The sequence below is a fragment of the Cupressus sempervirens genome, chromosome 5 (assembly GCF_028749045.1).
Source record: "Cupressus sempervirens isolate cs-2001-9-10 chromosome 5, ASM2874904v1, whole genome shotgun sequence".
NCBI classification, from domain to species: Eukaryota; Viridiplantae; Streptophyta; class Pinopsida; order Cupressales; family Cupressaceae; genus Cupressus; species Cupressus sempervirens.
In genome coordinates this window covers 635,493,307-635,508,128 of record NC_143122.1, presented here as the reverse complement: position 1 = coordinate 635,508,128, position 14,822 = coordinate 635,493,307, and the positions used below count along the sequence as shown (strand labels likewise).

Here is a 14,822-nt window from a genome sequence, read left to right as displayed (position 1 = left end):
AAAACTTGGCATTGTTAATAAATTATATGCAACTTCGAAATTGTAAGATAATCATAAATATAGTTACCCACATGTCAATGTCGCTGCTGGAATAGAAGTGCAAATCTGTGTCTTGCTTTTGAAAAGATTGCTTCTGCTCATTTTGCAAATGCTGACGGAAACCATCTAAATGAGAGCTAAGTACCTTGCATCCGTCAAGTTGCCTGAAACATGTGATTGAGAAGCACTGATTACTACTTGATAAATTGAAATGTCCAAAGATGACATTTCCCCAAAAACAATTAAGGCAACTCTAATTCACTGGCCAAGAATCCGATTATTGAATAAAGCCAGAAGGATTTTGGTTCACTGATGAATTAAAAGAAGTTTCATGAAATACACCAGCATCTATCCTACCTGCAGTCTGTCCAAATGTGAAACAGAGGGATGAGACTTCATTAAAGTCCCAGGTAACTATGAAATATTCTAACCACAGATCCCTCAGTAGAGTTTTGAATTTGTTTTAGTGGTTTGCATTTACTTTCTTGTTTGAGAAAATTGATCAATGAATCATTGAATGTCTACAATAACATGGTAGGATTTATCAGAGCAAATACAATAGAGATGTCTTACAGAACATGTAATTGAAATAAACATTAAAAAAACTTCAGACTTTTATTGATATATGAGATTTTTGAAGAGATGATTACACAAGCCACGAAAATCATACAATTCTGAAAGAACCCACCAGCAATAGAAACTTTCCATAATTTGATTCCTGCGACTACAAACTGATAATTCAATTCTCAGACCCTTGGCATATATCTCAGAGCTGGTAACAGCTGAAATAGATGGTTGCAGCAACCTGAATCTGGAAACTATGAAGGTGCAGTCAGAGTTTGGTTGTACATCCAAGAGCAGCTTGGGGTTTTGTACAAGCTTGTGCTTCCAGAGGCTACGTCCTGAGAAAAAGCACAGAAATTGATTTCTAGCAGAGATAACCAAAACCATAAACAGGAATGAATGCCTTCCCACCCGTCAATGCCTTTATAATTAAACCTTTGGCCATAAAAAACATTGGAACCCCTTCTTTATTTCTAGCCTTTAGACTTAGACATGTATTAAAATTCAATTTATATTAATTAAATCGCCACCAAGGCCTAGGGATGAGACGTTGTAACTTAAGTTGTGGCCCCATCATTAGCCAAAATGAATAATTAAATGTATTACATATAACTTTAGCTTTTTGCGCTAATATTTAATTATTGACTCATTCCCTTACTATTTAATTAATTTTCTAGCCCTAGGGAATGGAAAAGGTTAGATATTTCTTTTCTACCAAACGTCACTCAATGGGGACATTACAAGCCTCCCTGTTGTCGGTAAAACTATACTGTAGCTGACAGGATTAGTTAGTGTCCAAAAGGGTGCATGACGGTTGAGTCACTCCTTTGGGAGATTTATGAACATCATCCAAATGGAATAATAAAGCATCATTGTAATCATGAATGTATATCTGCTTATAAGAATAAAGTATCTTGTTCGATGTTACGTTCTCCTCTCTTAATGCAATAACTATCCGTTTACCCTGTAGTGTAAACATTTGGCACCATTGCCAGTCAAACCTAGTACAAAAGATGTGTTATTAAGATTAATGCCGAATTTGCTCAATAAAGATTGAAATAAAATAAAAGAAAAGGATGATGTATGCACAACATGAGAAGCATTAATTCTCACACAAGCAGAGCGAAGGTAGAAGTTTCAACAGCTCGTCGACAAGCACCAAAGTGATGAAAGAGCACAGACCGAGGGAGTGCATTCACCTAGCAAATTGAGGAGTGTCAAGGACTTGCTTGAGGAGACGTGACAAAGATTGAATTTAGTGGAATAGACAAGGGAGGAGTTCCTAAACTTGTATACACCAAGGGTAAAGAATCTAGATGGAAGAAAAGGAATCTACACGGCTCGAGGTGCCGAAGGTGCACAAGTGTGGGTGAGCTCTTCGTTCCTAATGCACTAGACAAACGGATACAAGTTGAGTATCAAACAACTTCACTTGTAGAAGACCTCTTCCACCACAGTGTAATGCGGTTATCTAGAGTAACACAGTTGTTCGGAGTAGCACAGTTCTGTTGAACAATGCGGGTGCTCAAAACAATGCAAACAATGCATGTGCACAGAACAGCGCAGGTGCACAACAAGTACAACAAATACAAAAGAAATTAACAATGGCAAGGCCAAAGGAAAAACTACCAAAATTTAATGGTGATGAGACGGTCGATCTAGTTCAACATTGTAAAACGTGTGAAACAATCTGGACTGCAAATGGTGTAATAGACCAAGATGACTGGATCCAACAGTTTCCAGCTACCCTACAAGGTGTAGCGATCGATTGGTTTTCAGACGCTGGTCTAAAGAAGCTAACTACATGGATGAACGTCAAGAAGGAATTTACAACAGAGTTCTGACTACTCAGGGATGACAATGAGATCGTAGCGGAAATCTATAGCATAGCGAAAATCTATAGTACAAAACAGGGAAAGAATGAAACAATCCACGTATATGCGAGAAGACTGAAGGAGTTGGTAAGAAAAATGGAATGCCAACCAACAAATGGGTTGAAGAAAAGATGGTTCTTCGAAGGTCTACGACCAACACAGGGGAAAAAGATGAAAATAGTACCTCCAACATCATACATTGATGCATATAATCGCGCAATGGACTTAGGGCAACACAAAGGGCTCTTCCCTAAGAACCAATTTTGCGATATTTGCTAGATTGTGAGACATTCCACCAAGGAATGCCCATTCAATATGAAAACAAAGGGATAGCAACAAGTGTTACAAATGCAAGAAGTGTCCACCTCGTGAGCAGGAACAAATACAAACAATGATGCGACAACCTCAGAAGGGTACCAAAACAACAACTGATGCAGATGAGGCGGCAACAACAATAACGGGGATCGTAGCTGGATACAATACGATTCAACGGAAAAGTCAATGATACAGTGTCATGTATGCAACCTCTAGGGCCACTTCGCCAGAGACTGTACTACGAAGGGGACACCACAACTGTTGTGCAAATGGTGTGGTCCTGGAGACCATGATGACTCAAAATACCCTAAACTCAGGGTGAACCTATTGACCATTGAAAGATGTGATGAGGAAACAATAGCAATCCCTCGTGCATAAGCGAAGAAGACAATGTATCCAGATCCGAAAGAGGAAAAGAAATGATGCAACAGGCAAAAACAAAAAGGAAAAAGAGATGGAGGCTGAAAAAACACAAATGAAGGACACCGTAAGCACTTCAAGAAGGAACCAGGCAAAATAAAACATCATATGATAGGTAATGCAAGTTGAGGTTCCCATGAAACTGAAGGACCTTCTTGCAATACCTCAGTTATGGACTGCAATCTTAAATATGACACCATCCCCAAAGGCAGTGGAAGAGTCAAGGAAGAACACACAAGATGGAAGCAAAACAACAACATTAGACCTAATGCCACTCGCACTCAACACAAGAAGACACCCTACAGTAGTTGAGATGGGTATTCTTGGAACTATCCTCACGGACACTATCGTAGATGGAGGGTCGGGCGTAAATGTATTGCCTGAAGAAACATGGAAGAAGTTGGGACAACCTACCCTATGGCCACCTACATTCCAACTACTCATCACAGATCAACATGGAATCAAAACCCTCAGAACTCTAATGGCACAACCCATAGCGATCAAGACACAACCCTTCTTACCTGACTTTGTGGTCATTCCTTTGAAAAGGAAAGGGTACGACGCCATCCTTGGAAGGAGTTGACTAGTACAGGCAAAGGTGAAACATGACTAGAAAAGGAACATTGTCCATGGAAAGAGGTCGTAGGTTCGTAATTGACCTACATACCCAGATGGTGGGAGACGAGGCAACATCGTCAAACTCCAAAGGCAAAGAAGACAACGAAGGAAAGAAACGAATGGAACCCAATGAAGAAGGATCATGAGATTGGAAGGAGGATCCGATGATGACGACATGGACTTGGTGAATGGCCTACTCCATTGGCAAATGGAGGAATATGAACTATTTTTGAGCTATCACATGTTAGGGGTTGAAAAAGGAAGGGAGAGGAAAAGAACGAATTTCCAATGGAATACAAGGAAGTCAAAGGAGAGGCGCAAATAGATGAAACGCCTGCACACACACATTCAACGACAAGAAGCCTATTAAATACGAAGAACCCATGATGAAGACAATGAACTTGGGAGATGAAGCTAATCCAAAAAAAACATTTGTGTGAGATGAATGGAATCTAGTTTTGAAAGCAGCAACATTTAAGATATTCATGGAGTATAAGGAGATGTTTTTGCATGGACATACAAAGACCTAAAGGGGGTGTCGCCAGAATTGTGTCTACCACATCCTACTGATACAAGGAGCAATACCTGTATGGAAGCGACCATGCCGCATGAACAAAAACTATGCCGATACTATTTGCTAACAATATTTTGGAGGAAGTTATAGGGCATGAAATATATTCATTCGTGGATGGATTTTCTGGTTACAACCAAATATCCATCGCGGAGGAAGATAAGCTCAAAACAACTTTCATGGTAGAAGATAATGTGTACGCCTACAACAGGATGTCTTTCGATCTATGCAACGCCCCAACAACATTTCAAAGAATCATCCTAAACATCTTCGACAAGATGTCAGTAGGAAACTTCAAAGTGTTCTTGGACGATTGGTCAATTTTCAATGCGGAGGACAAGCATCTGACCGCACTCAAGGAATGTATGGAAAGATGCAAACCAGCACGACTAGCACTAAACCCTAAGAAGTGCAGATTTATGGTACCTCAAGGAAAACTGTTGGGACACATTGTGTGCAAGGCAAGATTGAAGACAAATCTGGATAAGGTCCAAATGATTCTGGAAATGCCACCTTCAATAGATGTGACTAAAGTAAAATCATTCCTAAGACACAGGGTATTATCGAAGGTTTATTAAGAACTTTGCCAAAATATCTTACCCTCTTGACAAGCTAACTTGAAAGGGAGAACCCTACAAATGGGAAACAGAGCAGGATAAAGCCTTTCAGGGATTGAAAACACGACTAGCCACAACACCTATCCTGGCTCATCCAAACTGGGACAAGGATTTCCATGTACATGTTGATGCATCAAACTATGCAATCAAAGCAACGTTGGCACAAATGGATGATCACAGATTGGACCACCCAGTGTACTTCACAAGTAGACTCCTATCAAAAGCAAAAAAGAATAATAGCATGACAAAGCTGGAGGCTCTCGGAATGGTGTACGTCGTACAAAAGTTCATACACTACTTGTTGGCAACCCCATTCGTGTTCTACGTAGACCATCAGACCTTACTATATCTCATAAATAAACCGATTATTTAAGGATGGATAAGTAGATGGTTACTCCTCTTACAGGAATTCACATTTAAAAATTGTGTTACGGCTCAGGAAAAGCCACATGAGCGCGGATCATCTATCTAGGAACAAGTCAAGGGAACCTCCGGAGGGAGTTAATGATGACTTTCCGAACGCACAACTATTTCACATCGTCATAGTACCATCTTGGTATGCAAGGATCGGGGAGTATCTTTCAATAGGGCAATTCCCTAGAGAAATGCCACCAAGCAAGAGGAGGAAACTCGTACTTAGAAGTCAAATGTTCCAACTCATCAACAAGTTGCTATACAAGATGGGACCCAACCAGATTTTACGACAATGTGTTCTAGAGGAAGAAATATTGAAAGTATTGAAAGAAGCACATAAAGGGCCCGCAGGAGGACATATGAGGCTGGACACAAGTGTGCATAAGATACTTCTTGTAGGATTGTGGTGGCCAACCTTGCACAACACCGCTAGGGAGTGGGTTGTTGCATGAGATACATGCCAAAGAGCCAAGAAGCCACTAAAGAGAGATTTTATGCCTTTGAACCCCTCACATGCGCAAGAACTATTCGAATAGTGGGGGTTGGACTTTGTCAGGCCAATGAAGGTAAGCAAAGCTCGGAGATGCAGATATATTGTTGTAGCAACCAAGTACCTTGCAAAGTGGGTAGAAGCATGAGCCCTACTAGACAACTCTACATTGAGCACGATGAAATTTATCTACGAGCAAATCATTACGAGGTACAGAATCTCGATACAACTGACAAGCGATCGTAGAGGAAATTTTGTCAACCATGTCATTCGGCTACTCACCAAGGAATCAAAATCTACCATTCCCTATCGAATTTGTACTACCTGAGAGCAAACAAATAGGCGAAATAGACAAATAAAATCATGGTTGCAATAATTTACAAGTCTTGCGCAATTGAAGGTGAAGATTGGGGGGAAAAGTTGCCATCAGCATTATGGGCATAGCATACCTCTTACAAAGTTACCACGTGACACACTTAGTTTTAACTAATGTATGGTCAAGAGGTCATAGTACCAACAAAGTTCATGGTACCAAGTTTGCAAATAGGGATTGGAAACAAATTAAGAGACATGGAAAGTCTCAGGGAGAGGTTATATAACTTGAATAAACTCGATGAATGGCGACTACAAGCAAAATGGGCCATAGAAGTTTCACAGTGCAAATGCAAAGTGTGGCATGACAAGCACTTGAAACTGAACAGGTTCCAACCAAGTCAATTAGTATTAAAATATAATGGGCATAATGAAATTAAACCTTGCAAATTTAAGGTGAAGTGGGTTGGGCCATACAAGATTCATGAACTAGCCGATAACAAAGCAATCAAACTAATGGACGTTGGACGGGAAGAAAGTGACCGATCCCGTAAATGGTTCAAAGTTGAAAATCTACCATTAGAGGAATGAAGGTCGGGGAAATGATGATACCCAAACGAATGATTTTAGATCAAATATGAATAATTAATAATAATAGTGAGTAAATAATAATAATAATATATGTTAGTGAACAGATTGTCCTCCAAGAAAATACATGCAAATATAACTCTAAATGCCCAAGTAAGAAGACTAATCAGCACTAACAGTTGGGTCACTTCACTATTGAAAGAGTGTAAGGGCTCTCTGAATTTATCCGAGTACAGCTCCCCGTATATGATTTACAATGAATTTGAATATGGATGCTTTTAACCAAAAAGCACAAAAAGATTACAAATATCTATCTGTAAACACAAAGTAGATGCGAAATAAAACTAAACGGCTACAAGAAAATAAACAACAAATGACAAAAAGTCCATTTACCCCAACGCATTACAAAGGACGAAATCAAGAAACGTATTTTCCATCTTCTTGAGAAAGTGTAGAAACAAACCTATGAAGATATCTTGCAATCAAAACGTATACAAGAAACAATGACAGTAAAAGCACATTTTAGAGGAAACTAAAAGTGATGCAAAAATCATGATCAGTGGAAAGAGGACTGCTCAAACTTCAAATTGTGATATACAGTCGACTTTCAAGTCTCCCTTTCCTAAAGCATAAAAGATGTAAAGACCTTATTACACATCTGCAACTAAAGTCACCATTAAAGAAAATTGAAACTCTTTCTCTGCATTACATTTTAAAACAAAATTTCTCCCTTTTTCAACAAACAATTCAGAAAAGGGAAAACAAACACTTGCTCTGCTTCCCATAGCTTTACAAGAAAAATAGAACAAATTTGGAAAACCTCTCCTCCCTGCTGTAGCACATAGTCTGCAGTATGAAGACCTTATTACACATCTGCAATTAAAGTCACCATTAAAGAAAATTGAAACTCTTTCTCTGCATTACATTTTAAAACAAGATTTCTCCATTTTTCAACAAACAATTCAAAAAAGGGAAAACAAACACTTGCTCTGCTTCCCACAGCTTCACAAGAAAAATAGAACAAATTTGGAAAACCTCTCCTCCCTGCTGTAGCACACAATCTGCAGTCTTGGAAAGAAAAGATGGAACCCTCGTGTAATGAGAAAATCTTCAATAAATAAGCCTCCTTCTCTTCTTTGATTTCCCAGCATAACTGATTCTTTTCAAAATCTGCCTCTCCTTCCCTTCCTTGTAACTTTTTAGTTATTAAAACTGATTCTTCTTTACATTTTGGAAGCTATTCTTTATTATCACTTCCCTAGACCCAATATTTTTTTTTTAAATTGTCTTTATAAAGATAACATTAGGAATACTTAGAATCTAAATCTTTAGAGCATGACACCTGTCATATATCAGCATTGTGTGAGAGAGTTTGCATATGCCACCTGTCATTTGAACGATCTAATTTTAAACAAAATATTCAAGATGCTGGGTGGATTAGAAATGATTATGACAGTAAAAATAGGTCCAATTGCAGGGGCCATAACTAATCATTGCACCGTTGGATCTTGCTGAATTTTGGATATGCTGTCACAATTCTAGTTTTCCACATTCTCACCAAAGCGATTTTGAAAATAATGTCTGAGTCAAAAGTTACAAATCACTGTTTGAGGGTCTATATGACTGTCAAAAAATCAGAATTATAAAGTGGACAGCAAGAGCCTTATATTTTTCATCTTTGCTTGTATCAATTTGGTGGATTTATAATGCATTCCATTTGGTCTTGATTCATCATTCATGATTGCTGTCATATGAATTCCAAGCTTATTGAGCTGGAGCATTATGTCAAACAATTCACATATATTGCCTACGTTTCCAAATCAACATTTCCACTAAACTGATCATCTAACACTTCTTCATGTGAGACTTGTATTCACGTTCCCATTCCAAACATTAAAGTTTAGATCTGGGCTTTGCTTTAGTTTTTCCACCTTGAACCTTTTGAACCAAAATTTTGAATTTGTGAATTGACAAACTGCATCTTTGAACTGGAAATGAATCACCAAACCCAGGCCATCAAATTGAATATGTGAACCTCTTCAGAATAAACCACTGAACCCAAATTATGAACCAAGACTGAATTCAAGTTTTAATCTGATCATGGATTATAAACTTTCTGAGTCAATGAATCTGCATTTTGAACCATGAGTCTGAACTTTGCTTGCGTTGAACCTGCAAGATGGCTCAACCACTTCAAACTCGTTTGAACCAGTTTGAACTATTGAACCGATTTGAACTGTCCTGAACCTGTCACACCACATGAACTTTTTTGAAGATGGAATAAGCCACATTGAACCCTGCTTTGAAAAAATTGAACCACTTCACACTGTTTTGGACTATTGAACCACTTGTTCGAAGTGGTTCAAAGAGGTTCAAAACCTAAAACTGAAAGTTAAAATCTAGGTCCATATGTGTACTAACAATATATAAGTAATTAAAGAGTATAAAATAAGAACAAGACAGGGAATATATGCATAAGAAAATTAAAGAACAATAATAAGATCAAGTCAAAGGCATCGTAGAGGATACATAGAAAGGGAGCCACCGTATGGCCACACAAGAGGAGAAGAAAATGACTGTACAGTTGTACAGGCTCGTACTATAGTGAAGAGCATCAGATTTGAATAGGAGAATAGGATTGTCATGGATCATATGGTAATTATATAAAGAAGAAGATACCGCACAACTAAGGCATGGACAGATCATAACTGTAAAGTAGCAAACCACCAACTTGTTTCCTTTGCAGTGAAGACATCGTATGACCAAGTTGAAATACTACACGGCCAAGAAGTGCTCGTCGTACAAATTGAATAGAAGAAAAAGTGTTGTCTTACAGTCGTCATACGGTCTTGAAGCCAACACTATGTGGCCAATTACCAATTGAGGAAGTAAACACATCGTACAAATTGGTGTGTGGGGTCGCCAAAAGATTTGCAACACGAATATCGTACGGCCACAAGTTAAGACTGTATGACTGCGAGTTAAGGAAAAGTGCAAGTTGTTTTCAAGCATCATGCAAACCACACGTTAGCAATTGGACACCACATACCATACGAATTCCCACTTCATTTATAAAATTGGTCATTGCTTCTCTTTGATGGGATTATAAGGTAACATCATACGGTTGGGAGGAGAAGACATCATCGAGCACCATTAGTCTAAGGAGACAACCAAAGGAAATAACACCAAAACTTCGTACAACTAGATGGAGCATGAATACGCCTAGCCGTAGCCATACAAGAGCATTGAAGGGTGAAGACATAGACGAATAGTAGGCATCATGCACTAGCAATAAGCCTCAGTGGTGTTATCTCTCAAGAGTTGTATTGATGCTGTACAAACGATAGCAAGAGATTTTCATAATAAGTTGTACGGACGAGTTGTGAGGTGCTATCGTAAAGAGAAGCAACTGACCTCACTGTTTTCTCCACACAAAAAGACAAAAGAAAAGACCATTATGCAATCAAAAAGGAAGAGAGCCTAGAAGAAAAAAAACTGGAAGAAGACTCAACTGCTAGCATGAAAATGAACAAAAGTGTAAAGACATTGCCCTGAGGCACAAACAAAAAGAAGGACAAACAGGCAGAACAGCCAACAGCTGCACCAACACACCTCACACCATAGAATATTTCTTTTGAAGGATTCAATGGAGTTGAATGCAAGAAATGGTGATAGGATACTCCTGCGAACCATCCGGCGAAGAATAGCATCAGGAAGGTGCAGGTAGAGTGGGCGATACAAATGCCAATTTTTTGCATTCGTAATTACGAAGGCTTTTTGCACACAATGATGGAGACCTACAACCAGTTTTCCAGAACCATTTCGTTTACCTATCTCAAGCACGACTTGGTAATCTCATTCAGGGCACCGGATTTCACGCGGGTATTTGGAATACCCAGCCATGCACAGGGAGGGAGAAAAATTAATAACAAACCGAAGAAGTTAAATCGAGAGGTGAAGACACAATTGATAAAGCTTGTATGTGGTGACCTATTGTAGGAAAAAAAAGAAGCCCTGATGGACACTTCGAAGGACAGAGAACTAAAGAAGTTTAACATCCAAAAAGGCCATTGGTGTTGCCTCATGGACCTAGTGAAGAGTAGACTTATAGGATCAAGTCGTGCATCTGATATCTGATTTCCACAGGCAGCGATGATGAACGGGATCCTAAACGGGAAAGTGTACAATTGGGCCGCACTACTGGTGAAAAGAATGTATGAATTCATGACGTTTCAACACAAGACATTCTACATGCCCTATTATGCTACTGGGTTATTCTTGGATGTGACAACGCAAATGATTCCTCTCGACAAGCTAGAGGTCAAACCTGGCCTGCTCGCACCAAGTGAGCCCTCCATCATGCAGTGGAGACACTTGGACACACCAACCAAACAAAAGGCCACGGTCGGGCAAAAGCAACCTAAACAGGAGTTGGATGCAAGTTCAGAGCATGGGAATACAGATAGTGGTCGGCATAAGACATCTTCTAATGATAGTGAGATTGACGGAGAGGAGGAAGAGAATGACAAAGAGGTGGAACATATTATGGTGACACTGTTACTATTCACACGAGCTGCACTCTTAGCGACAACACATTTGGTTCCTATGGGTACGTGTAGTACACACATTCCAAGATTTGGAAAGCTTAGACAACCAATAGTGATTACTCCTATCACAGTAGCAGCTCAACCGACTGCAGCAACCCTGACCATTCCGAAGGTCGTGGCTATAGTTCAAACAGAGCCCCACCCATCATTGACGAGGGCCTTGCTAGATGAGGTAATGGAGTTCCTAACACATGAAGTTCTTGAGAGTTCAGGGACACTACAAGTCAAATTGGAGGTAGAGGGATCTAATGTGGTGGTCATGATAGATAATGTATTATTGGCTACCAGTGAGGGTGTTGCAACATAGGACTTGAGTGAGCGGGACTTAAGTGCGTACTTGAGTAGGAGATTCGGCATTAGACCAGTACCACCGACATCTACTCTCTCACCTATGAGATTAGTATCTCAGGCGCTGGATCCTCAAGTCCCACCAGAGGAGAGTCATCCTACCATTGCAATTGAGCCACCACCCCCACCTCTGACAAGGAGTACTACGGAGAGGATGTTAGAAGCAATAGAGTCAGCGATGGCCACAAAGCACCCCACACCACCAAATCCCTAGGCAGCTATAGGGGAGGATGTTGAGACATACTTAGCGGACATGGGAACTCGGGGTTGCCAAGCAGTAGTTTCAGCCCAAAGATGTGCTTTGGAGGTGGTGGTGCGAGAGTTAGAGCAGGTTTTGTCATTCATGCGGGTTGGTTGTCCAACAACCTTTTCAATATGTTTCAAGACACGAGGATGGCCGAACATGGAGACCCCAGAGATGCGCCAGGAGTGGACTACTAAGGAGCCTATAGTAGAGAGTAGAATTGAGAACCTGACGCAAGAGATAATACAAGTATATTAGGAGGCGTACTATGCTCTACGAAGGAGTGAGGCGGATCAAGTAGCAGCAACGAGGGCTCGGGAGGAGACAACTACCAAATTAGCCGTAGTAGAAGCTAGTTTGGTCGTACAGTGGGCAGCTTGGGAGAAAGAGCAATCAGCAATCATTGCTCAGAGGGAATCAAAGAAGACAACATTCGTATCTCAGTTGGGGGACGCGAAGAGGGAGTTGGATGTAAGGGAGATGGAGCTCTGAAACATAGCTGAGATGATGAAGAGAGCATTAGAACTTCAAATGCAAGCTAAGGTGGATTTGGATGCCCGAACGCAGCAGGTACATGAGTTGAAGGCACAGCTGAATAAGTTACGAGCACAAAGGACATCTACTACACCATCCCTACCAGGGACGCACCCCTCTTCTTCGTAGTTTTTGTCTTGATGTACTTAGTAGTTGAGTTGTCTCTATTTTGTCGTTCGGAGACAACTTTTCTTTTGGGGGCAAATGATGTTGTCGGTAAAACTATATTGTACCTGACAGGATTAGTTGGTGTCTGAAAGGGTGCGTGACGGTTGAGTCACCCCTTCAGAAGACATATGTACATCCGAATGGAATTATTAAGCATCGTTGTAATCGTGATTATATATTTGCTTATATGAATAAAGTATCTTGTTCTGTGTTACATTCTAGTCTCTTAATGCGAAAACTATTGGTTTACCCTATACAGTAAACACTCCCTTCTAGAAATTCCTAGTCCTCTAGCAATCGCAAAACAATCCACTGCTCCACTCTGATAAAATCACATAAATACCCAATCACCACAAATCATGAAACATGTTAGTATGCATGTGTGACAATGCATCCAACAAATTGATTCCCAAATCCCATAACAATATATAGAACCTGATGAACGGGATGAAGAAGTTTGGCAACCAATCACCCTGACGTAAGCATCTATACATGTGGGACATCAAGACAATGTGAAGATGAACATATGCCAAAAAACCAACATGAATGTGTTAGAAAGGACATGGTTGCCATTGCACCAAAAGATCGACCTATTAATGCCCGATACAACCAATAGTCTTATAGAACCACAAGAGGCGGTTAAGCCATGTCGCGAATCCTACGAGGGACGTTGGTCCACTGCCAACAATCCCCCTCCCAACGTCACTCATCGTGGCCAACAGGATTCGAACCTATGACTAAGCTCTCATACCAATTGTTAGAAAAGACAGGGTTGCCGTTGCACTAAAACATCAACTTGTTAATGCCCGATACAACCAATAGTCGTATAGAACCACAAGAGGCAGTTAAGCCATGTCACGAATCCTGTGAGGGATGCTGGCCCGCTGCCAATAGAATAGCCACCAAACCTCACAGGCATAACTATAATCAGCAAAATAGATTTTATCAAGCATGTCATCAAACCAATACCAATCAAATAAAATCACTCCACACTCAACCTTTATCCAAAAGAAATACCCCTCAACCTTCCTAGACTGTCCCTAGTGTATTCAAAGCAAAACAAGGAAGTTCTCTATGATTTTGACAAGGATAGCCACTAGTCCAAAGGAATCAAAGAATATCAAGTCACCAATCAACAAGATATCACTGCCAAATCAAGAATATAAAGAGATTTGTTACTGCTCTCATACTTGGAATAATCTGATTTATTCCCATGCCTCCCAATGGAATTTTCATCATCAAGGTCACCATGCATACACTTGGCTGCCACAACTTTCGGGTTATCATCTTCGTAGCCTTCAACCATGGTATTCTAAATATTATTTCTGTTCCACCAATAACAACCACATATTACTAAGAATCAAATGTATAATCATCTAATTGTATGCCCAATGTTGGCATTTTTCTTGTGCAGCTGATTTTAGATCCATCCACCAACATGATGCTAAATCCAAGAACGTCTTCTTCTTGTAGTCCTTCCTTGACCAAAGTCCTCATCAATAAAGTTGTGCACCACTACTATCCACCATACACATCGTTGGTCCAAACACAGGTCAATAAACTGTGAGGGAGGATGACTGAATATACTCGCTAATTTTAACTTTTCAACTTCTATCACACTTCACACTAGTCTACAAGTTTGTGTTGGCTACAACCTAACCAGTCAAGATTAAGAAAAAACAAAGAATATGAACATAGCAACACATAACACAATATTTATCTTGTGGAAACCCGGCTAGGGTATAAACCATGGTGTGTGAGTCGATCAACACAAAGCTTGCACTCTCCTGAAGTGCACCTAGTGAAGAGCTTATCTTTGTTAAAAGATTACAAAGACACTACTAGGTGCCACTCGGTTAAGGGATTTTGATAAGACCTATTAAAGCCTTGCCTTGTTAGGAGAAGCCTCATTAAAGGAATTTTGAACACAAGTTAATGTGTCACCCTGTTAGGGGATTTATTACAAAAAACTTATTAGGGTCCACCCTTGATGAGATTTATTGTTGTAGAGATTGGTGAACAATAGGGAATGATCTAACAAAGTAGCTGTTGCACTTAGCTTGGAGATAGATCCTTCCTCAGCTCTTCTGACCCGTTTG

At 40.0% G+C, this 14,822-nt stretch overlaps 1 protein-coding gene across 1 annotated transcript in view; it reads right to left on the bottom strand.

The window, feature by feature from the left end:
* The window catches only part of POLA2 (DNA polymerase alpha 2), a 42,698-nt gene that overhangs the window by 6,910 nt on the left and 20,966 nt on the right, over positions 1-14,822 (bottom strand). Inside the window, exon 3 of the mRNA XM_089832154.1 lies at positions 72-203. Within this exon, the coding sequence (XP_089688280.1) occupies positions 72-203 (132 nt within the window). The remainder of the gene's footprint in view (positions 1-71; positions 204-14,822) is intronic.